At 34.3% G+C, this 22,827-nt stretch overlaps 2 protein-coding genes and 1 non-coding gene across 3 annotated transcripts; 2 read left to right on the top strand and 1 right to left on the bottom strand.

The window, feature by feature from the left end:
* Window positions 1-8,214: 8,214 nt before the first annotated feature.
* On the top strand, window positions 8,215-10,683 carry LOC146955536 (uncharacterized). The gene is made up of 4 exons (XM_085721893.1): window positions 8,215-8,510; window positions 8,954-9,055; window positions 9,300-9,460; window positions 10,474-10,683. Exons 1-4 carry the CDS (start codon window positions 8,414-8,416, stop codon window positions 10,579-10,581), a joined length of 468 nt encoding a protein of 155 aa, XP_085578019.1. The 5' UTR covers window positions 8,215-8,413; the 3' UTR covers window positions 10,582-10,683.
* Window positions 10,684-12,796: 2,113 nt separating this feature from the next.
* Window positions 12,797-14,707, bottom strand: LOC146955535 (uncharacterized). The gene has a single exon (XM_085748682.1). It carries the CDS (start codon window positions 14,705-14,707, stop codon window positions 12,797-12,799), a length of 1,911 nt encoding a protein of 636 aa, XP_085604808.1.
* A 985-nt stretch (window positions 14,708-15,692) lies between these two features.
* Window positions 15,693-15,799, top strand: LOC146955534 (small nucleolar RNA R71). Its single transcript, XR_015025196.1, has one exon. It is a non-coding gene; the product is annotated as a small nucleolar RNA R71 (small nucleolar RNA).
* The last annotated feature ends 7,028 nt before the right edge of the window (window positions 15,800-22,827 follow it).

Below are 22,827 nucleotides of genomic sequence, written 5' to 3'. Positions count from 1 at the left end.
TAAAATTTGGATTCATGTTTACTATTTTGGATTTTATAATCCGGACAATTCTTATGTATAATCAGTCATCAGACTCTCTCACATTTCAACAGTTTTGAGTTTTCCTTTTAAAAACAACAAAAAAACTAAGTAAAAAATGCTAAAAACCTGTCAAATAAAATCATAAAAATATAAAAATAGTACCAAAAAATTCTAAAAATCAAATAAAACTAAAGGAAATTTTTTCGGATTTTTCTGAGAATATGAAAAATTAATAAAAATGAAAAATGGGTCTAAACAATGGAATTTTGGATTTTGGATTTCTGGGGATGTTTCGGAGCAATCCGATCAAGTAGCCCGAAAACCCGATTTTTGTTAAATAAAATATTGGTTTTTAAAAATAGAAAAAATAATAAAAATATTGAGAATGAATGTGGAAGTGACATGTGGCATAAAAAACCTTACTTTATATATATACTATTGATATATATATATATATATATATATATATATATATATATATTTCGTTAATGAGAATCACATTTTAAAAAATTTCTAAATCATTAATCACATTTTAATATTAATGAAGATATTCTCCTTAATGACTACTTTACTCCTATACAGGTAATGAGAATCACATTATTTAAATGATTTAATTTTGTTTAAATCGATTTAATATCATTAATAAAATACCTTAGATATTTAATGGAGAAATAAAGGAGAATCACGTGATTTTAATGCATTAATCACATATAAACTGGTTTTAATCTTTACAGATATTCGACTTACTTGAGACATTTTTATCAGTGTTTTATTAAATAAATTTTATACACACATAATTTTAAGTGTATATAAAAAATTATTGAATTTTGAGATATTTGACTTCGATAAGAAGTTCGTACGAGTGTTTAACAAATTTTATACAAATATAATTTTAAACATATATAAAAAAGTTTTTTTTTGAATGTATATATAAAAAAGTTTTAGAAATCTTAATTAAGAAACCCAAATATAAACATATATAAAGAGAAATGCTAGCTACTTATAGAAGTTTGTATGAGTGTTTAACAAATTTGGAACATATATGCTTATGAAAGTTATATTTTCTTATATTTATAGAGAATTAAATTTTTGCTTATATGCTTTAGCAAATTTAGGTCTGACTCTTAATGATTATACTAACTGCAATAGCATCTCTGCCCAAATTAGTGAGTATTCTGTTGGAAACAAGTTTGGTTTATCAAACTTTAGATTCTTAAATTTCTGAGAGTTTTGGTTTGGTCTCTCCTCTTTTTCAATTGTATATATTTTTTATTTAATATATTTTGGTGAGGTGATACTCTAATTGCCAACTTTTGGTTTAAAAATAAAAATTATTGAAGACGGTATAAATCCCATTAATATTATTGATATACTAAATAACATATTCCATTTTTCAAACAATGAATAAAAAATACAGCCTAGCAAAATCAATGCAAATATTTTGCTACCACAATATAGCCTTTTAAAATTGGTCTTTCAACTATCAATGATAATTTTCGGTAAACCATCATACGCATAAAAATATATGTTATTTGTATCACATTCATTTTGAGGTGTAATATGGACCTCTAAAAATGATGTGTGGATAAAGAAGTTAGTACAAGAGAGTATGATCAGTTTTGGAACATGGAATATAGACACTCTTATAGAAAAATATATTGAAATAGTTGGTGCTATGACTAGAAGGAAGATTATTGTACGTGCATATAGGAAAATAAGTGGTTGGATTAAAGGGCGAAAAAATTAGATAGTTCAAGGTTTAAGAATTGGTACACTAACAAAGTTAGATCGAGAAATGAGGTAGACATTATAATGAATACAGAATCAAAGAAGGAAATTGTATATGTAAAAAGGATAGGACATCATATCATATCTATACAATTTATAGTGTAACAGTACGTCTTTAGTGTTACAAGTTAGACAGACAAATAGGGTAGACATTATTGTTGGTGAGGAATGAAAGAAGGATATTATAGATGTGAAAAGGATAGGAGATCATATTCCTAAAAAGTGTAGTGGAACAATACATCTTTAATATCATGAAATTAAGTGGGTGGATGAAAGGGCGAAAGAATTAGATAGTTCAAGGTTTTAGAATTGGTACACTAATAAAGTTAGAACGAGAAATGAGGTAGACATCATAGTGAATACGGAATCAAAGAAGGATGTTGTATATGTAAAGAGGATAGGACATCATATCATAGTTATACAATTTATAGTGTAACAATACGTCTTTAGTGTTATAAGTTAGACCGACAAATAGGGTAGACATTATTGTTGATGAGGAATGAAAGAAGGATATTATAGATGTGAAACGGATAGAAGATCATATCATATTCCTAAAAGTTATAGTGGAACAATACATCTTTAATATCATTAGTGCTTATGCACCCTGGGCAGGGTTAAAAAAAACTTTAAAAGTAAATTTTGGGATGATTTAGGAGGCTTAATTCTAAATATACCACTAGGAGAAAATATTTTTCTACGAGGGAACCTAAATGTGAATGTAGGGAGTGTTTTGAAGGCTTGAATAGGGGTATGATCTAAGGGAGATATATGCGGATGGTAAATTCATATACAAGGGTCGAGTGCAATAATCATGAGGCCGAGGTGTACACTAGATCTGCGTATCAGTGACGATGACTTGAAGAAGTTGTGTTTGATTGAAATTGAAATGCTGCTTCAGGAAAACGGACGGTCTCTTATTGACTTCAAATCTATGCCCGGGCCAAATGCAGCAGACATGCCAACTTTCACAAACAAGCTTATCGTTGATGAGCTAAATGACAACAAAGATGAACTGGATAAGACACACGCTGATGTTGACTGATGAATAAAGATGTGTGCATGACAAGATCATGGAGTCCGTTGGTTCTGACGACGGTGGTTTCTTTTTCTTATATGGTTATGGTGGTACTGGAAAAACCTTTATATGGAAAACATTGTCAGATGTTGTTAGATCGAATGGGTTAATTGTATTGTATGTTGCATCCAGCGGTATAGCGGCTTTTCTATTACCAGGTGGAAGAACCGCGCACTCGACGCTAACAGTCGCTATTGAGATTAATGAGGCATCATCGCTTACGATGGAAAAGGATAGTCCTAGGGCCGGCCTGGTGTGCGCTGCAAAGTTGATAATTTGGGATGAGACTCCAATGATGCACCGATGGTGCTTTGAGGCAGTTGACCGATCAATGTGTGATGTCCAAGAATGATCCCCTAAACGAGTTTAGACCTTTTGGTGGAATGACAGTAGTTTTAGGCGGTGATTTCAGGCAGATATTGTCTGTTGTCCGAAAAGGAACGAGGCAGGATATTGTTGATGCCTCAATCAATTCATCAAAGATATGGGCTTATTGTAATTTGTTGAGGCTTACTGTTAATATGAGATTGGGTGCATCTTTGGTACCTGCAGAGCATGCAGAGCAGGAAGAAATTCCTAATTTTGGCAAGTGGATACTCTCAACTGGAGACGACAATGACGCTTCGGATGAGAATGGTGAAATGAAGGTAGAAATTCCTGAATATTTGCTCATATCGGACACAACAAATCCGTTGATGTCAATTATAAACTTTGTGTATCCTGATTTGAATGATAACATTGGTGACCAGCTATTTTTTCAAGAAAGGGGAATACTCGCACCAACGCTTGATTCAGTTGAGCATGTTAACGAATATATGATGTCGCTGATTTCAAGTGAAGAGAAAGAGTATTTAAGCTCTGATTCTGTTTGTCGATCGTGTGAAAATTATGATGTCCAAAGCGAGTATTTCACAACAGAATTTCTTAATGGTATTAAGAGCTCTGGAATTCCAAATCACCGGTTGAAACTAAGGGTGGGATGTCCGGCTATGATGATGAGAAACATCGATCAGGCCAATGGACTGTGTAATGGTACGAGGCTGACAGTTACACATCTAGGGAAGAGCACGATAGTTGCTACTGTAATTACAGGAGAAAGGGCAGGTACCAGGGTATTCATTCCCAGGATGAATCTTATTCCGAGTGATCCAGAACTACCCTTCAAATTCAGACGCATGCAATTTTCATTGACGCTTTGTTTTGCGATGACAATAAATAAAAGTCAGGGTCAATCTTTATCTCGAGTGGGAGTTTATCTTCCTAAGCCCGTCTTCACGCATGGACAACTCTATGTCGTTGTCTCTCGAGTTACTTCTAGAAAAGGTTTGAAGCTGTTCATCTTGGATGAAGATAATAATGTTTGCAAGGAAACCAAAAATGTTGTGTATCGTGAAGTTTTTCAAAAAGTATGATCATTGGCTATGTTTTAGAATTGTTGTTGCTATAATTTAAAAAACTAAAGTTACGTATTGTTTGAAAGTCGTTTTTCTTTTTTAATTTCTTTGTAAGGCTTATTGGTAGACATGGCAACAAACCCCGCCCCCGCAAGACCCGGCCGCCCCCGCCCCAAATTTAACGGGGAAAAGCCGATTTAACCGGTTGCGGGTACGGGTGTGGGGGAAATTTGGAGTTTTAGTACGGGGGCGGGTGCGGGGTATGCTTACTCCCGCCCCGCACCCACCCCCGCCCCGCACCCATTTTTTAAAACTTTCTTTCTTAAATTTTATAATCTTATTTCCATAAGTACCAACCTATTTTAATATAATATTACTCTTTAGAAACATATTTATTATAATTATTTTGCTCTTTTGAAAAAAGTTTATTAGATAAATAATTATTAATATAATTATTGTGTTTTTGTTGCTATGAAAAAATGAAAAAATATGCATTTTTTAAATATTTTATAAAAAATAAAGTTTTCGCGGGTGGGGCTGGGGGCGGAGCCGGGAGTTGAGGGCGGGGTTGGGTGTTCAATTTTTACCCCTGATATGATTTGGGGATGGAGGCGGGGGCGGGTACGGGTGCATGGAAGCGGGGGCGGGGACGGGGATTCTCAAACCCGCCCCCGGTCCGCCCCGTTGCCATGTCTACGTATTGGTCATTACAGGACATGCAATTTCTATATAAGCAGATCCTCCTGCCATTGACTTTTAATTGATGCACTTTTCAGGTATAACAGTACGCATAACTTTTTTTTACATCGTTGTTACCCCAAAATACAAATTTACATTAGACCATTGGTTTTGTAAAAAATAAAAACAAATAACAATCGACGTTTCTGTAGCCCAAACTATATTTAGACATACCCATAAAAAATTTAACGTTTGCATTCACAGGTTATGGGTATACATCTGACACTGACTATTATATAAAAAAAATATAATCTTTTTAGTTTTTATGATTAATAAAATATATTATGTCAACAAATAATAATATACAGTACGTCGGCGTATTTTTGCATAAATATTACATATGCTAAGTTTAACAATGAGTACATCTTATACTACAAATAATTAGTATAAGTATAAATCCAAATACTTTAATCGTTATGTGCAATGTTTAGATATTTCAAAATATATACAAAATTAACAGCATTAAGATGATATTTTTTTTCCATATCAAATTTAAATTATAACCACATTTATAATTTTAAGATAACATAATATAAAATCTATACATTTGATCAAAAAAGTTTTTTATTTCCCGTGCTTGGCACGGGTCACTATACTAGTTAATTTGAAGATGTACTTATTTTATCGATTAGTAAGAACCATTAAGCCTGATCCCACAACCATCACTGTTCTTCTTCCTTCCATGTTTAATTTTCTTGCAGCAAAACAAAGTGTTTACATTTTAATTAACAGCCTAATAAACAACAACCCACAAAATTCGACCTGCAATGGTGTGCAACGGTGGTCAGCTGAGCTCTGCCGCCGCACCTCACTTCATGAATCTTACCAGCGGAGACCATTAGAATAGATCAAGCATCACAAAGAATGTTCCATAATTCCAGTTGGGTGGGTGTTCTTCGTTTGTTTTCAAGTGATGGTGGAAATAATAAAAAGGGTTTTTTTAGTTGTAAAAAAAAAGTGTCAAGCGAGTAAAAAAAAGTGTTAAAAAGAAACTAAACCTGCTGAACCGGTTACTAAGTTAGCAATTAAAAATGAAGGTGAGGTGGCACCATACATTAATACTGTGTTTGGTTGGAGTGAAATAGAGGAGAGAGAAGTTGCTGAGAGAGAAATTGAAGAGAGATATCAAATTTCTCCTCTTTGGTAAGCCAAGAAATAAGGAAGAGAGAAAGGGTTATGGTGGGACCCATCACTTTTTACTTTCTTCGCTCAAGTGCGAAGAGATATGGGGAAAGACTCCTTTTTATTTTCACTTTCCACTATATACCCCTGTCCCACCCTTTCCTCACTCTTGTTTATTTTGCAATTTTTTTTTACAACATTTGCAAAATAGCTGTTTCTTCTTACCATGCTTTTGTTCCACGTGCAATGACATTCCTTTTTAACACATATTCCCTCCGTTTTAAAATGAGTGTCGTTTTAGCAAAAAAATTTGTTTCAAAATGAATGTCACTTTCAGTTTCCAATGCAATAATAACTTTTTTTTTTCAATTGTACCATCCAATTAATACTCAGCACACTACTTCCAAAGTATTACTTTTAAAACTAACCAATAGTTAATAAGGATAATTTGGTAAAATAACCATTCTCTTTCGTTTAATCATTGCATTTCTTAATATGTGTGTAAACACCTAAAACGACACTCATTTTGAAACGGAGGGAGTAGATATTTTTTTACGGCAAATATGGTTATTTTAGTAACACACATAAATTCTTTAAAAAAAAAAAAAGAGTACCACACATAGTTTTATTTTAAAAGGATTGTAACCCAAATTTTATTTGGAATGAAGGAGGGTAACACATGTATATTTAATGAAAGTAAAATAAAAATGTGAGATTTATAGGTATTTTAATGAAAGGGTATTTTAGTATTTTTAAACATAATCAACACTTCTCTCTCTTCTATCTCTCTTCTCTCTCTTTTAAACCAAACAACACCTCAAATCTACTCCATTTCTCACCTATTTCTCTCTTACTATATTCTCTCTCACCTATTTCTCTCTTCTCAATTTCTTCTCGTAACCAAACACACCCTAAGAGAGTGTCTAAAGGAGAGTGTGTGAGCAAGTGTCCCTAGCATTCCTCTGCCTAGGAAATATCATATATGTGTGTCTCATTTCTAAATATGTTATGTTGTTTAATGAATTTTATTTATAAATTTAAATTATTTCAATCTGATATACTTATATGTGTGCGCGAACACAAAATTTTGTTTATAATAATTAACTCGGACATCACTGGGTATTTAGACTAGTAAATTTTAAAAACATGAATAAATTAGATTTTTATTTTGTTAAATGACGATTGAATTTATAAAATTAAGAAGATTATGAGTTTAATCAAGGATAATTATGAAATTTTACTGGAGTAAAATTGTTCTTATTTTCTTATTAGTTATTATAGTAGTAGTAGTAGAAGTAGATATTTAAATTTGTTGTGTGTAATTGGAAAGATAGTCGTCCGTAATTATCATGATAATATATTGACTTTTAAAAAGGACAATTATGCAATTTCATATAGAAGAAATTGGTTACAATTTTAATTAAAAAACCTTTTAATATTTGTTTTTTTTTGTGGTGTCCGGCGTTCGATGCATATATTATGCATTGTCCTTACCAACTGAGCTAAGACGGAGACTTTTAATATTTGTTTTATAGAGAAGAAATTGGTTAAACCTTTTTGTTTTTAATTAAAAAACAAATATTGCGTGGAAATTTTTTATATTCGTGGATTGTTCCATACTATTTGTTTTTTGAGAATGCTAACCATTGTCCTTGGGGCATTGGATAAGGGGGATAAAAATAGAAATATAGTATTGGAAAATGGTGAAAAGTGATAAATTTAAAAGTTAAAATGTTGTTGAAACTAATACAAACATGCTACTTTTGGCTTCCTTAACCATTGCCCTGAGGGCAATGGTTAGCAAGACCCGTTGTTTTTAAGTCATTTTTTTTAAACTAAATAAATTGATTTCACATTTATCCCTTAAATTTTTTGAATTTGTGATGTCCATTATCTGCAACTTTTTAACAAATTAATTAATTTCATAGTTATCCGTGCAAATTTGTTATAGTTGTGATGACCATTATCCATAGTTAATTTAACAAAATTTAAAAAACAATTAAATTAAATTTTACAAAATGACTATTATGTACAAAATGGTGAATTATAAAGATGACAATTATGAAATTTTGTTGTACTTCAACTTTTATACATTGTTAGTTGATTGGTAGAGAAGAGAGCGAAATTTCACCAACAAAAACAAAAAATAAAAACAGAGAAAAAGGGAAAATAATTTTGTTGGAAAGTTAAGAAGATTACGCACGCAATGCTAGTTTTAAGGAAAAGTTGTTGCTAATGCTACTACTTATATTTATTTTCATTCTCTTGAGAAAGCATGGAGAAGAAAATGATGACTTCCAAACTCTTCTTCTTCTTTTCAACTCTCTTTCTTCTTCAAGCCTTTACCGACGCCACTGATGTTCACTATTGCGGTTTTCTCTCTTTCTTACTCATCAATTTTGTTTTTTTTTTTTTTAATTATTGTTTATATTCGTCTTCTATTTTTTATTAATTTTTATATTTTTGGTTTCATCAGCTAAATTATCGTTCCTGAATATTCATGTTTACTTGTTGTCAGTGTTTAGTTGAATTAATAATTTGCTGTCAGTAGGAACTAATTTGCTTATAAATATTTAAGAGACAAATTTGTCTGTAACTGCAATTGTTTAAATATTAATTACTGGAAAAATTTCATAGGCAAATTAATCCTTAGTAGCTTATACATAAGCTCTTATCATGATAATCACTTGTGTCATAAGCTGCAAATAAGTTGTTTATCAAAACATGAATAATTTAATTTAAACTGTTTTGTTGTATTAGTGTTGCTTTCATTGAATAAACTATATTACCTAATGATCTTATATGTATACTACAGATAAGAAAGCTAGCTATGATATTGAGGTTAAAGAAGTCCAAATATCTCCTGATCCCATTGCAAGAGGCCACCCTGCTACATTCACCATTTCTGCAACTACAAGTACTACTTATCTTCTTGTGCTTTTCTTCTGTTACTGTATTTCCTTTTTTTTTTTTTTTTTTTTTTTTCGCATTTGGTGTCTCTTTATCCACATGTGTGCATGTGCTATAGTTTACTTTTTAAAATGTGCTAAAAAGTGTATTGAAGAATAATAGTAGTTTGTGCATTCCGGGTAGAAATAAACAAGGTTTTGATGATGATGATTTGGTCTTCTTTTCACTAATCCAATCATTTCATGACTCAGATCAAACATTATCAGGAGGGAAAGTACTGATCGATGTGTCGTATTTTGGATGGCATGTATATAGTGAGACCCAAGACCTTTGTGGAGAATCATCTTGCCCTATTTCGGTTGGTGATTTTGTGATTGCGCATTCACAAGTCTTACCTGGATTCACCCCACCTGTAAGTCATTGTTGTTAGTTTTATTCCTTGAATAGACTGTGTTCGTGCGTGCATGTATCTTTGAGCTATAGGAAGTATATCTATATGCTAATACAGATTTGAATTATTGGCTTCTCCAATATTAGTTGGAGCTTGAGAAGAAATTGTTATTTCTTATACTTTGTGTTATGACATTTAGATATCATAGGAAAGGAACTGACACCTGTGATAACGCAGCTGTCGTCTGATGTGTCTTGACATGTTATATATGTTCAAATTCTTGGATAGTATTAACATAATATCTGTTTTGAAATGTTTTTCCGATGATTTGGGCACTGGAGGGTTAAGTCAATATGGTTAAGGTGAAATTTCTAGTTGGTGTTCTCATAATCTTATGAATGATACTGCTAGTAACCTTTCTTACAGATCTTGAATGATATTTTTACCAAAATAAAAACTCTTAACAACCACCCAAGAAACTCCCCTTTATTTACAGATACATATTGCTCCTTTGACCAATCTAGAAATGATAGTTCTAGCGTTTAAGATTTTGATAATTACCAATTAGAACACATTGTTTCTTCCATTTTTGGTACTGGAACATGCAACAACAGTGATTTCTTAGATAAAGTTTTTTTTGCCCCTCATTGCTATATTGACAAGTTCCTAGTTCGTTGTCTTTTGTTTGTTGCTAATGTTATGACTTATGAGGGCGTGTTAACGTGCGATTCATCTTTCCAATACTTGATAAGGTTAACTTGATAAAAGTTACTCCATTTACTAATATGTATGGACATGGCAAAGTGACTTATAATAAAATATGGAGGACTAGCATTGAGGGAGTAAGAAATAACTAAATGTGACGCACATGATGGAACGGAGGAATTTATTCAATTATAACTGTTTTTTTGCTCTGGAGCATGTTGTTAAGACTTAAGAGTGTTTGATTATACAGCACTGTCCTGTTTTTTGTTTAATGCTAGTCTGTTATGTTTTATCAACGAAATAGCTCTTACTATCTGTTGCAATTGCAGGGTTGGTACTCTTTGAAGATGAAGATGAATGATGAAAACAATAATGAGTTGACTTGCATTACATTTGATTTTTATATTGGGTTTGGTTCCTCAGTGGCTGATAGCTAGTTGCAATTGGACATTGATATCTACGTTCATATGCATATAAATTAGTTTTACAAACACGACAGGATTTGCTGAGATTACTAAATACAAACTTCATGGTTCTTTATTTATATATTTTGTTATTTTTATTTTGTGATTATGTTTGACACAGTGTATATCTGTCTATTCTGAGTTCTGACTATACTATGAGGGTGTTAATGTGGTGGAATGATATATTCCTTCTATGTCAATTACATTTAGGATAACAAATATACTATGAGGGTGTTAATGTGGTGGAATGATATATTCCTTCTATGTCAATTACATTTAGGATAACAAAATGTGTCCACATCAATGTTTTAAAACCGAACTGGACATTGAACCGTGAGAAAACTGGGATCGAAATGTTAAAAATAAGATAACCAAATCGTAGTGAAGACTTGTTTAAGGTTAATGAACATGTCATTTTAGCCTCATTAGATAAAAAAATTATGATATCAAAATTCGTGGTCTATATAAGGATTGAGGTAGGAAGCATAGAAACATTAGTACGAATATATACCGTCCCGCCCGCATTGATATCCGAGATTAGTGTTGTATTTGTATGTGATTTATTTTGCCATTGTAAGTTTTGTCAATTACCCCTTGAAATTAACAAAACGTCAATTACCTCCCTGAAATTGCACAACGTTAATCAATTTACCCCCTCCGTCAAATTTTTCTGTTAGTCAACATGACGTTTTGCAAATACCCCCCTGAAGTTTTGCACTTATGTGCAAAATGCCAAAATGCCCCCTAAACTTAAAAATTTATATGTTTTTTTCTTATCCTTGACTCAAAAGATATTAAAGACAAACAATTAACGATTATCTTTAATATTTAAGGTTACAATAATAATATATCCTCTAAAAATAATGATAATGCATAATTAATAACTTCATATTACTTTAGCAAAATGCATGTTTAGTTCAATTTTTAAGATAGAATAATTTTATTCAAACTTATCTTAAAAAACTGCTAGAATTAATTATTCATGAGGAATATGTGTGTCTAGCTTACTTTGTTGTGAATTGGCGTGTCTCTATTTAAATAAGTCATAAGTTATGGAGAATTGAACAATCAAATGGCATAACAAAAACAAAACAAAATAAAATAAAATAACAGACCCCTTTAAGAATGAAAGAGTAATGTAAAGTATTAAAGTTAACTGTTAACTGTTTGTCTTTAATATCTTTTGAGTTAAGGATAAGGAAAAAAATATAAATTTTCAAGTTCGGGGGCATTTTGCTCATAAGTGCAAAACTTCAGGGGGGTATTTGCAAAACATCATGTTGACTAACAAAAAAATTTGACGGAGGGGGTAAATTGATTAACGTTGTACAATTTCTGGGGGGTAATTGACATTTTGTTAATTTCAAAGGGGTAATTGACGAAACTTACAATTTCAGAGGGGGTAATTGCCTATTTACTTGGAGAGTTTTCGGTCAAAAAAAAAATATTTAAGTTGGAGAGTAATGATATTTGTATAATCATTTTATGATAAGATTCTTTTTCTCTTTTGAGTGGTTAAAAACAATAGAAATAGAGATAGAAAAATAAATAGAGAGAATGAGTGCAATGAGAGTATGCCAAAGTTTGTCCCAAAATAGTTATAGAAAGGACAAAACATATTCATTATAGAGAGTTGCTTTTCTGACATAGAATACTTCCAATTGACACATGGAAATGACCATATTGCCCCTGACGGTAGTTAACTGCCGCTGGGAAACACGCCGACTGTTAACTGTCGCTGGTACCCAGCGGTTGTTAACTACCGCTCACACCAGTTACAGAACCAGTGCAGTCTGTAGCTGGTTTTGCCCAGGAAATGTGTTCTGTTTGACCTGTAATTTCAAACGGCAATTCCGGAGGAAATCAAACCGAAACAACAACATCCAGCAATCATAAACATCAACATTTCATAGTTTATCAATTATTCGGTAACATTACACAAAACCGATAATGCATTAACGTTTAACAATTGTTTGACATTCATCAAATTTTTCACATTATGCAAAACATTACACGTAATGTACATTAATTACTAATAAATGCGAAACTCAAATATATTGATATACATATAAATAGTTAAAGGTTAGTTGCATTATATCACCCAAAAAATTGGTCATTACATTATATATCTAAAAAAATACGTCGGCGCGTATCAACCAAAAAACGGATTAACACCGACCAAAAAGTGTCACATTTCATCTAATAAAAGCAAATCATCTAAATGTTCCAGAACATCTTCAAATTCGATGTTTGCTTTAACCGGAGTGTCATCAAACATAATTGGATTGTCTTCATTTGTTGGCTCCTTTGGTGGAACCGTTCTCTCTTTGAGCTCAATGTCCATGAGTGTTTGGAAACGATCCTGTTGATCCAAAAATTCATCCTCCCATGTTGCCGCCTCTTCTCTCCTGTGATTTCTCCACTCCGTGCATGTTGGAGGTAGTGGGCAACCATCTTTTAATGAAAGAAGGACAAAATGATTTGGGATTAGACCAAGGCAAATCATGTTGCTTTTCGGGTTAACCGGAGGTCGTCCTCTAAGTGGGGAAAAAGTCTCGGAGATGTTGTCTTTCCATGTAGTCATCTCTAACACCGGCCTATTGTAACATGATGCAACGATGTGTCCCATATCCGGCAATGTCAACCATTTGTCGGGAGGTGCAAAGCTACTAGGATTTTTGGGAGGATACAATCCATCCAAGATGTAGTTGTAACGGTCCTCGCTCGCATATATCTCGATGTATTTGCTCCTATGCTCTTTCAACTCTTGAATAAGTGCTCTCCGCACCATAACATGACTTTCTTGCGTCAAACCCAAGGCTTTTGCTATAGCCCTAAACCCACAATGCCCGTCACCAATAACATCCACAACTCTCTCAATGTATGGTATCATGAATGTTGGCATGTAATACATAGGATTGGATGGATCATAACTTGTGAATCTAGGCTTAGGAACCGGAACCGGAGAAATGCCAATGCGAGCACCTTTCCTTTTAGTTTGTGAAGATTTTTTCCGTGGTGAAGATTGACTTTTTGGGTGTTGAGAATCAATAGTCTCCCACGTAGATGGAATCCTACCACGTGTGGTTTTGATTTTTTTGGGAGCTCCTTTGGTTGCCACCTTTCTTAGAGGTGGTGACAATAATGTGGTCTCCGAAAACGCTAACAACCGCAAAGCCTCTTTGATTTCTAGTTTTATTTGGAACGGAACTCTTTGGAGACGTTCTTGGATACCATTCCACTCCTCCGTGACCGAAAACAAATCTTCATTACTTTGTTCTTCACCCATGTACAACTTTTGCCAATGCGGGTGTATCTCATCCAATCGAATGCGCATGTTGTGACGGATTTTCATAGCAATGAAGCATGCACAAGGTAGGCCATACGACGTCCTTTGAACACAACCACAAGTTTTCTTCTCAATGCACAAGGTTCTCCTAGCACGCTCTTCTTCCACAAAAATAAAATTCATGGCTTGTCTAGACACGTGACCACGCAACCCGGAGTACAAAGTGACATCTTTGTATCGATGTTCCAAGACCGTAACGCTCCTACCAAACGATGATTGTATCTCCCCAAATTGGTTTGCCAACATCTCATCTATTTTATGCCAACAAGTACCCAAATCACCCTTAGAGGTGGACAAATATTCCTTCACCACACCATGAGCTCCTTCAACTCTATTCGTGGTCCTACACCCAAGATGTAACACAAGGTCCGTCCATGCCCTCACTAGCTTGTCCTTGAAAGGCTTCAAAATGGTTTCTTGAACATATTGAAGAAAGTTTGGATGATCCTTACAAGCATCTTGGAATTCCACTAGATTACCCGCATATAACTCTTGAGTAGGAGATTCAACCAATTTTTCCCATGCATCAAATATGGTATCAACCAACTTACTATGCATCTCCTCGTCGACAATCTTCTTTTGGCCATCCACCACAACAATGTTTTGTTTAACTTTGCAATCGGTGATGATTCTTGATCTAACATTTTTGCCAACATGGAAATAACAAAGTATTGCACTACTACCAGGGAGAACATTGTTTACGGAATTCATCATACCCATGTTCCTGTCGGTCACTACCACCTTAGGCATATCGCTATTTGGTCCAAGAAGTTTAAGCAACATTTACAAAGCCCAAGTAAAGTTATCCTCCTTCTCCCTAGTCATAAATGCAAAACCAACCGAATATGTCAAATAGGTTGAGGTGACTCCAACTATTTCAAACAATGGCATCCTATACAAGTTGGTTTTGTACGTGGAATCCATTATCAAAACAGTAGGAAAAGTGTTAAACAACTTTACTGAAGTTGGATGAGTCCAAAATATGTCTTGAACGGTTTGACTCTCCTTTTTTTCTCTTACGTAATAAACATATCCATTCTCTTCCAACTTTGTGATTAGATATTGCATCTCCGTCAAGTCACCCCCTTTTGCCTTTTTGAATTTATGACGTTCATTGTAGACTTGCTTGATATTTGTCATGGACTGTTTCCTTTTATTCCTCAAGTTTGTCAAAATATTTTTTGGTTTCACCAAAGAATCGGTCAAGTCATGTGATAGAGCCAAACCGCAAGTGCACGACCTATCGAAGTAATAGTAGTAAGAAGAGTATCGTTCCGCTAGGGAGTTGTGAATTCAATTAACTTTTAGAGAATGATTAGAAGAGAGAAAAGTTTATAAGAAGGGGGTTTAATTGCTGAAAGTAAATAACAATAATGATAAAGGGCCTCGGGATCATTGGTTCATCATAATGACAAATCCTTCACTAGACAAGACCTAAACATCTAATTTCATGGTTTACACACTAATTTCTAAAGACCGATTTCCCTTAGCAGCTAGATGATCAAGGGAAGAATTTTCATACATACCTACCTCTCTCTGAGAGGGTGAAGGAGCAACATTAGTGGTGTCCCTTCCGTAGGTCCACTGAAAGTGGTTTTGTGCCATGTCCTCGATCAAAGCATATGCTTCTGTGTATGTTTTGTTCATCAGAGCTCCACCTGCAGCTGCATCAACATGAATTTTTGTGGGATACAAAAGACCATTATAAAAAGTGTGAATAATAAGTCAGTTCTTTAAACCATGATGGGGACAAAGTCTAAGCATTTCTTTGAAACGCTCCCACACATCGTAAAGAGATTCTCCATCTTTTTGAGTGAATTGTGTGATTTGATTCCTTAATTGAATTGTTTTAGAATAGGGGAAGAATCGAGCGAGAAAAATTTGCTTCATTTGATGCCATGAAGTGATAGAACCATTTTCCAATGAATTAAACCAAGTACTAGCTCTACCCCCCAGGGAAAAAGGAAAGTAGTGCAGCCTTACGACCTCTTAGTTTGCATTCACGGTTCCACTGAGTCTTAAAAAAATTGAAATATGAAAATTCGGATCCTCAGTGGGTGATCCGAAAAATTGATTTTGCTGCACTAACTCGATAAGTGCAGGTTCTATTTCAAAATTGTCGTCAACCGTTGGGTACACAATAGCATCGTATGACTCATTTGAAGATGGGATTGCATACTCTATGAGAGTGCATTCCTTAGTCATATCGTTATTATCTTCCCAAGAAGTTAAAGGCAAAAGAAGAAATAGAAAAAGAAAGAAATAAAACAACATAAAATAGAGGAAAAGATTTTTTTTTTTTTTGAAAGAAATATAAATATAAAATAAAATATAATAAAACAAAAGATTTTTTTTTAAGAAATATAAAAAGAAATAAAATAAGGAAAAATAATTTTTTTTCTAATCACTATTAAAAAGTTAATCAAATTACAACAACTCCCCGGCAACGGCGCCAAAAACTTGATAGAGCCAAACCGCAAGTGCACGACCTATCGAAGTAATAGTAGTAAGAAGAGTATCGTTCCGCTAGGGAGTTGTGAATTCAATTAACTTTTAGAGAATGATTAGAAGAGAGAAAAGTTTATAAGAAGGGGGTTTAATTGCTGAATGTAAATAACAATAATGATAAAGGGCCTCGGGATCATTGGTTCATCATAATGACAAATCCTTCACTAGACAAGACCTAAACATCTAATTTCATGGTTTACACACTAATTTCTAAAGACCGGTTTCCCTTAGCCCCTCACCTTTCCGATGAAAGTCCGGTGAGAGTTTACTTCTAGCAACCAAGCCTATTTCGCTAACATGATTACTAGAAGATGCATAGAGGATTGAAACTACTCTTTGTCTCAATAATTGCAAAGACTATTTCACTGTTTTGCAATTATTGTCTAGATTCACTTGTTCCAACATCAAGACTCCGCTCTCGCTTTATGAATTGATGTTTGGGATGATGGATTAACGATTATCAAACCCTCCGCTTTCGCTTCCACAGTTTGATAATTGTTAATCCACGTTAAGACGGTGAATCTAGATTAGAAATTAGGGTTACATAGAAATTAGGGTTTAGGCTTGTTTTGTTTAGGATTGAGTCATTAGACTCTCCAACAATCCCAAGACGAAGAAGTCTACTCACTCATGTTCATCGTAGACATGGGGGAAGAAGAGAGATAAACAGTAAAATAAATTGCAAAGAAAGTAAAAAGGTGTTAGCCAATATATTTTACTAGCTGTAATAAATGTGGTCAAAGTATAGTTGACCTAGATTCAAAGAAGATTCGAACAGAGTGTTGTGTTGAAAGCAAATATGGGTTCGAAGATGGCAGAAGACTTCGATAAAGCAGTTTTCGAAGGTGGTTATCAGCAGTTATTCTTTAAGTCAGTTTTTATTTTAAGTTTGTTTTCAAATAAGGAAAACTGTCGACTTGTGGCAGTTGTAGTTTTAGTTTCAAAGAAATGTAGTTATTTCTAGACTTAGTATAAATAGTAGTTTTTCATAGGAAAAACAGGTCACAATTCCGTCATACAAACTTACACTCAAAGTATCCGTATGGAAGCGAGAAACGAGTCACAAGTTGCAATGTATGAATCTGTGTACCAACTTTTGTTTAATCAATGCAATTTACTCTTTGTTCTTTAAGTGTTCTTGCACTTTACTTTATCAAGTTCGATTGAGTTCAAGTGGATTGAATTCGATTGTTTTTTGTCATATTTCTTACATTTTTGACACCAAAAACACAGAATTTCTAACAACAAGAACAAACACAATATGTCCTAAGATTTACTGGTTGATCTTGCAAGTTACCATTTGTAAACCAGCGGTTGTTTACGAAAATCCAACGTAAAAAAATTGGCACGCCCAGTGGGACCGTTTGTGTTTTTGTTTATAGTTTTGTTAGAGTTTCTTTTAATTCTGGTTTGTTTTGTTGTGTATGCAATTAAGAAACAAGAAATTGCTTCTTAATATGACACGCGCTAACAACCAAAAGAAAACAAATCCAACATCTTCAAATGAAGATGTGGATCAAGTGACGGTTGAAGATGATGTTTCATCCCCAGGGAATGTTAGAACATCACAGGCTGTTCCAACTAGTAATACAGTCACTCAAATATCGTCTCAGGCCATGCCTTCGATGGCCACAGTAATTTCTCAAGCCATGCCTTCGATGGTTACCCAAACTTCCCATGATTATCCAAATAATACTTCTATTCAAGGGGTTTGGGATCATAGATCAATGCCGTATGGTATGCCATCATCATTGATGCAAGGCTTACAAACTAGTGGTAATATGTTTTCAGAGAATTTAAATGTTTCATTACCACAACTTTTTGGTCCTGGGGTATCTACAACATATAGAAGTCCCCAACAAAATTTAACCAACGCTTCTATGGCTGCCATTAGGCAAACTATGGAAGAAACTAATCATGATATGGTTAATATGATGACCCAACAAATTGGTACTGTCATAAATCCTTTGATTCGAGATACCAACACTAGTTATCAACGGTTGTCTGATCAAATGGAAAGAATTGCCAATTTCTTTGGCGCTCCACCAATCCAAAATAACCCATTGCCTCAAAATCGAAATGTGAGGGCAATTGAAATAATTGCTGATGAACCAGTGGTTCGAAATCATGAAAATTTTGTCCAACCACAAGTAGTACAACCACAAGTTCAGGCAGAACCTGAAAGACAACCCATTTTGGTTAACAGAAACCAAGATGCCGATCAAGTGGTTTTACAAGCCCGTCGGAACAATTTCGATGGTCAGAATAATATAGCGGGTATTGTCGAGGCTTTGTTAGCCCAAAATGGTTTTAATATGGGTTTACGTAGACCAAATTTTGCGTCTCCTTTGTCTGAGTATGTTTTAGACGCTGAATTGCCTAGAAATTGGAAAATTCCAAAGTTTACCAAATTTGCTGGAGAAACTAATGAATCTACTGTCGAACACATTGCTAGGTTTCTCATGGAAGCAGGAAATATTGCAGAAAATGAAAATTTGAGAATGAAATATTTCCCAAGTTCTTTGACAAAAAATGCTTTTACTTGGTTTACAACTTTACCTCCTCATTCAATTTATAGTTGGAACCAATTAGAAAAAGCCTTTCATGAACAATTTTACATGGGTCAATCTAAGATTAGTTTGAAAGAATTGGCCAGTGTTCGACGTAAAAGTCATGAGTCAATCGATGATTATCTCAATAGGTTTCGTCTCCTTAAGGCTAGATGTTTTACTTCTGTTCCAGAATATGAATTAGTCGAAATGGCTGCTGGTGGCCTCGATTATTCTGTTCGGAAGAAATTAGATACCCAGTACTTAAGAGACATGGCCCAATTGGCAGACAGAGTTCGACAAGTTGAAAGACTTAAAGCTGAAAAAACTAGAACTCATAACAAATTTCCCAAAAAAGAAAAAATTGCCTATATAGAAACAGGAGATAGTGAACCCGAATTCGATTGGGGTTTAGATATCATTGAAGACAATGATATAAACCTGGCAGAATTAAAAGATGGACCTCCATATGCTTGTAAAATGTTGAGGCCATCCAATGGAAAGAATCCTGAAGATCCCAAGAATGATAAATATCCTTCTAAAACTTATACTTTTGATATTACTAAAAGTGAAGAAATTTTTGATCTTTTAGTTAATGATGGCATAATATTAGTGCCACCTAATATGAAGTTACCTCCTTTGGAACAAAGGAAGAAAAGAGGATTTTGTAAATTCCATGGTTTTTTAGGTCATAACCTATCTCGATGTACTCGTTTCAGGGATTCTGTACAAAAAGCTCTTGATGAAGGGAGGCTGAAATTTGGAGAGAAATCAAAACAACAAGTGGATGGAGATCCTATGAAAAAGGCAGAGTCCATGTTTGCTGATGTGTCTACCAATGTGGTAGAATCCATGTTTGCTGGTATTTCTATCAATATGGTGGAAATTTCAGATAATATTGATGTAGAAATGGTTACTGAGGACCATCGAATTGAAGAGCCAGTGGTTACTGAAGATCAATTGGCCAAGGAAATGGAGAAAGCATATCCAAAGGCTGAAGAAGATTTGGTTGATTTTTTAAATCGATGTAAAATATCTAACACCCATGCTATGCTTTGTCCTCGATGCAGTGCAGTGTTCGATAAAGAAGCTGCGAAATCAGTTGAAGGATATCAACCTCAAACAAAACGTAAAGGAGGGTGGTTCGAGAACCGTTCTAAGTTTGGCTTTAACAAAAGAGGTGTTCCTTACAAGATGAAAACTTCAGAGAAGTATCAAGTGAAGAACCATAAGAAGACGTTCGTTCCTTCATCGAAGTCTCCTATTGATACTTGGGTTTTCTCTGGAGGCAAGAAAACTGGTCATTCTGCGCCTCCAGCACCACCAACAAAATGGGTAAAAAGAGTTGTCAAAGTTCCAGACCAACCAGAGAGTTCTAATCCTAACAAGTATGCTTACAAAAATAACTATAAAGGTAAGAATCCTATGACTAGAACTCAATGGCGCCGTTTTCAACGCCAGAAAAAGGAAGGAGTTTTGAAAGACGTCACTAATGGTGACAAAAGTAAGGGAAAACAACCAATAGTTTTCGAAATGGTTAAAAAACCAGCTACTGAAAGAATTTTCCCTCCATTATCTTCTGCTTTAAACATCCCTAAAGGGGATGATGATATTCTAACTTCTACTTTTTCAGATTCTGAACCAAGTCTTGACATTATATGTGTGGTTTCTGTACTACCAATTGAATATGCACATGATGTATCTTCGAAGGCCAATCATGATGATGAATGTGATTTCACTGAGGAAATGGCTCGTCATAGGCCTCTATGTTATTATGTTATGAATAATGGCTGTATCGAAGATCAACATGCAGTGTTCGAGAAACCTGATGATAGCATGAAGCTTCATTTAAAGCCTTTGTTTATTCAAGCTAAATTAAATGGTGTTGGAATTAACAAAGTATTAGTAGATGGTGGTGCTACTGTTAATCTCCTACCACAATCTTTTCTAAGGAAACTTGGTATTTCTGAATGTGATTTGAAACCACATAATGTAGTGCTCACTAATTATGAGGGATCTACTGGACAATCTCTTGGTGCCATCGAACTAGAATTGGTAGTAGGAAGCATAACCAGAGCAACTGTGTTTTTGGTAGTTCCTTCTAAAGCCAATTTCAATGCATTATTAGGAAGGGAGTGGATCCATGCTGTAGGTGCAGTTCCTTCTACAATGCATCAAAGGATTGTGATTTGGAGGAAAGATGGTTTGGTAGAAAATATTGAGGCTGATCAGAGTTATTATTTCAAAGCTGAAGTTGATAATCAAGATATTAACAAAAAGAACTTTGACAAACAACTTCAATTTATTGCACCATTCATGGAAAATGATGCATCAAGTTCTATGACTAAAGAAGAAAAATTCTTTGTTTCGTTGGAAAACTGCATTCGACGATGACTTCGTAGTGGTGAACAACGAAGATTGCCATGAGAAAATACCTGTAAAGGAGAAAGATTTGCTGAAGACAAGAAGTACTTCGTACAAGAGGGTTACTGATGACCAAGGATGTTCAGCAAAGGGAATCTCACCAACCAGGTGGGATATCAATAATTGATCAATGGTTGAGCCCAGCATATGGGAAAAGATTACGGCTTATGTAGCCGAGAAAAACTTCGATTTGGCTGAAACAGCCAAAGAAGAAGAGGTCTTCGATGCTTCAGTAGGAAATAATTCTGATGACCTCATTGATGATAAAAAATTAGACTGTATTTATGATGATGAACCTTTGGGTTTTGAAGAAGATCCAATGGGATCTACAATAAAAATGAAAGCCCAAGATCCTCTTGAAGAAGTGGATATAGGAGATGGTTCTGTAAAAAGACCAACATACATAAGTTCAAAGATTCCTAAGAGCTTCAAAGATCGAATTGTGGCGCTTTTGAAAAATTACAAGGATTGCTTTGCTTGGGATTATCATGAAATGCCTGGTTTGAGTAGAAAGGTAGTAGAGTTGCAATTGCCAATCAGGACAGACAAGAAACCAGTGAAGCAAATTCCAAGAAGGTTTGCACCAGAGATTCTACCAAAAATAAAAGAAGAGATCGAAAGACTCCTCAAATGTGGCTTCATCAGACCTGCAAGGTATGTTGATTGGTTAGCTAATGTAGTTCCTGTTAAAAAGAAAAATGGTAGTATAAGAGTTTGTATTGATTTTAGAGATTTAAATCTCGCTACTCCCAAAGATGAATATCCTATGCCAGTAGCAGAAATGTTGGTAGATTCTGCAGCAGGTTTCGAATATTTGAGTATGCTTGATGGTTATTCAGGTTATAATCAAATATTTATTGCTGAAGAAGATGTTTCTAAAACAGCGTTTCGATGCCCAGGAGCATTAGGATGTTATGAGTGGATAGTAATGCCATTTGGTCTTAAAAATGCTGGTGCTATATATCAAAGAGCAATGAATTCAATGTTTCATGATTTTATTGAAGATTTTATGCAAATTTACATTGATGATATTGTTGTGAAATCATCTTCTGAAAACAAACACTTAGAACATTTACGTTTATCATTCGAAAGGATGAGACAATATGGATTGAAAATGAATCCATTAAAATGTGCGTTTGGTGTTTGTGCAGGTGATTTTTTAGGATTTGTTGTCCATAAAAAGGGCATCGAAATCAATCAAAATAAGACTAAAGCTATAATGGAGGCTAAAGCACCCTCTACCAAAAAAGAGTTGCAGTCTTTATTAGGCAAAATAAATTTCCTCAGAAGATTTATCTCTAATCTCAGTGGCAGAGCGCAAGCATTCTCGTCATTACTTCGATTAAAGAAAGAGGAAATTTTTAGATGGGAGCCTGAACACCAAAAGGC

This window comes from Medicago sativa, chromosome 1 (genome assembly GCF_051527215.1).
Source record: "Medicago sativa cultivar Bolivia chromosome 1, Bolivia_mono, whole genome shotgun sequence".
Taxonomy (NCBI): Eukaryota; Viridiplantae; Streptophyta; class Magnoliopsida; order Fabales; family Fabaceae; genus Medicago; species Medicago sativa.
The sequence above is the reverse complement of the archived record's forward strand: the minus strand, read 5'-3'. Positions and strand labels throughout refer to the sequence as shown.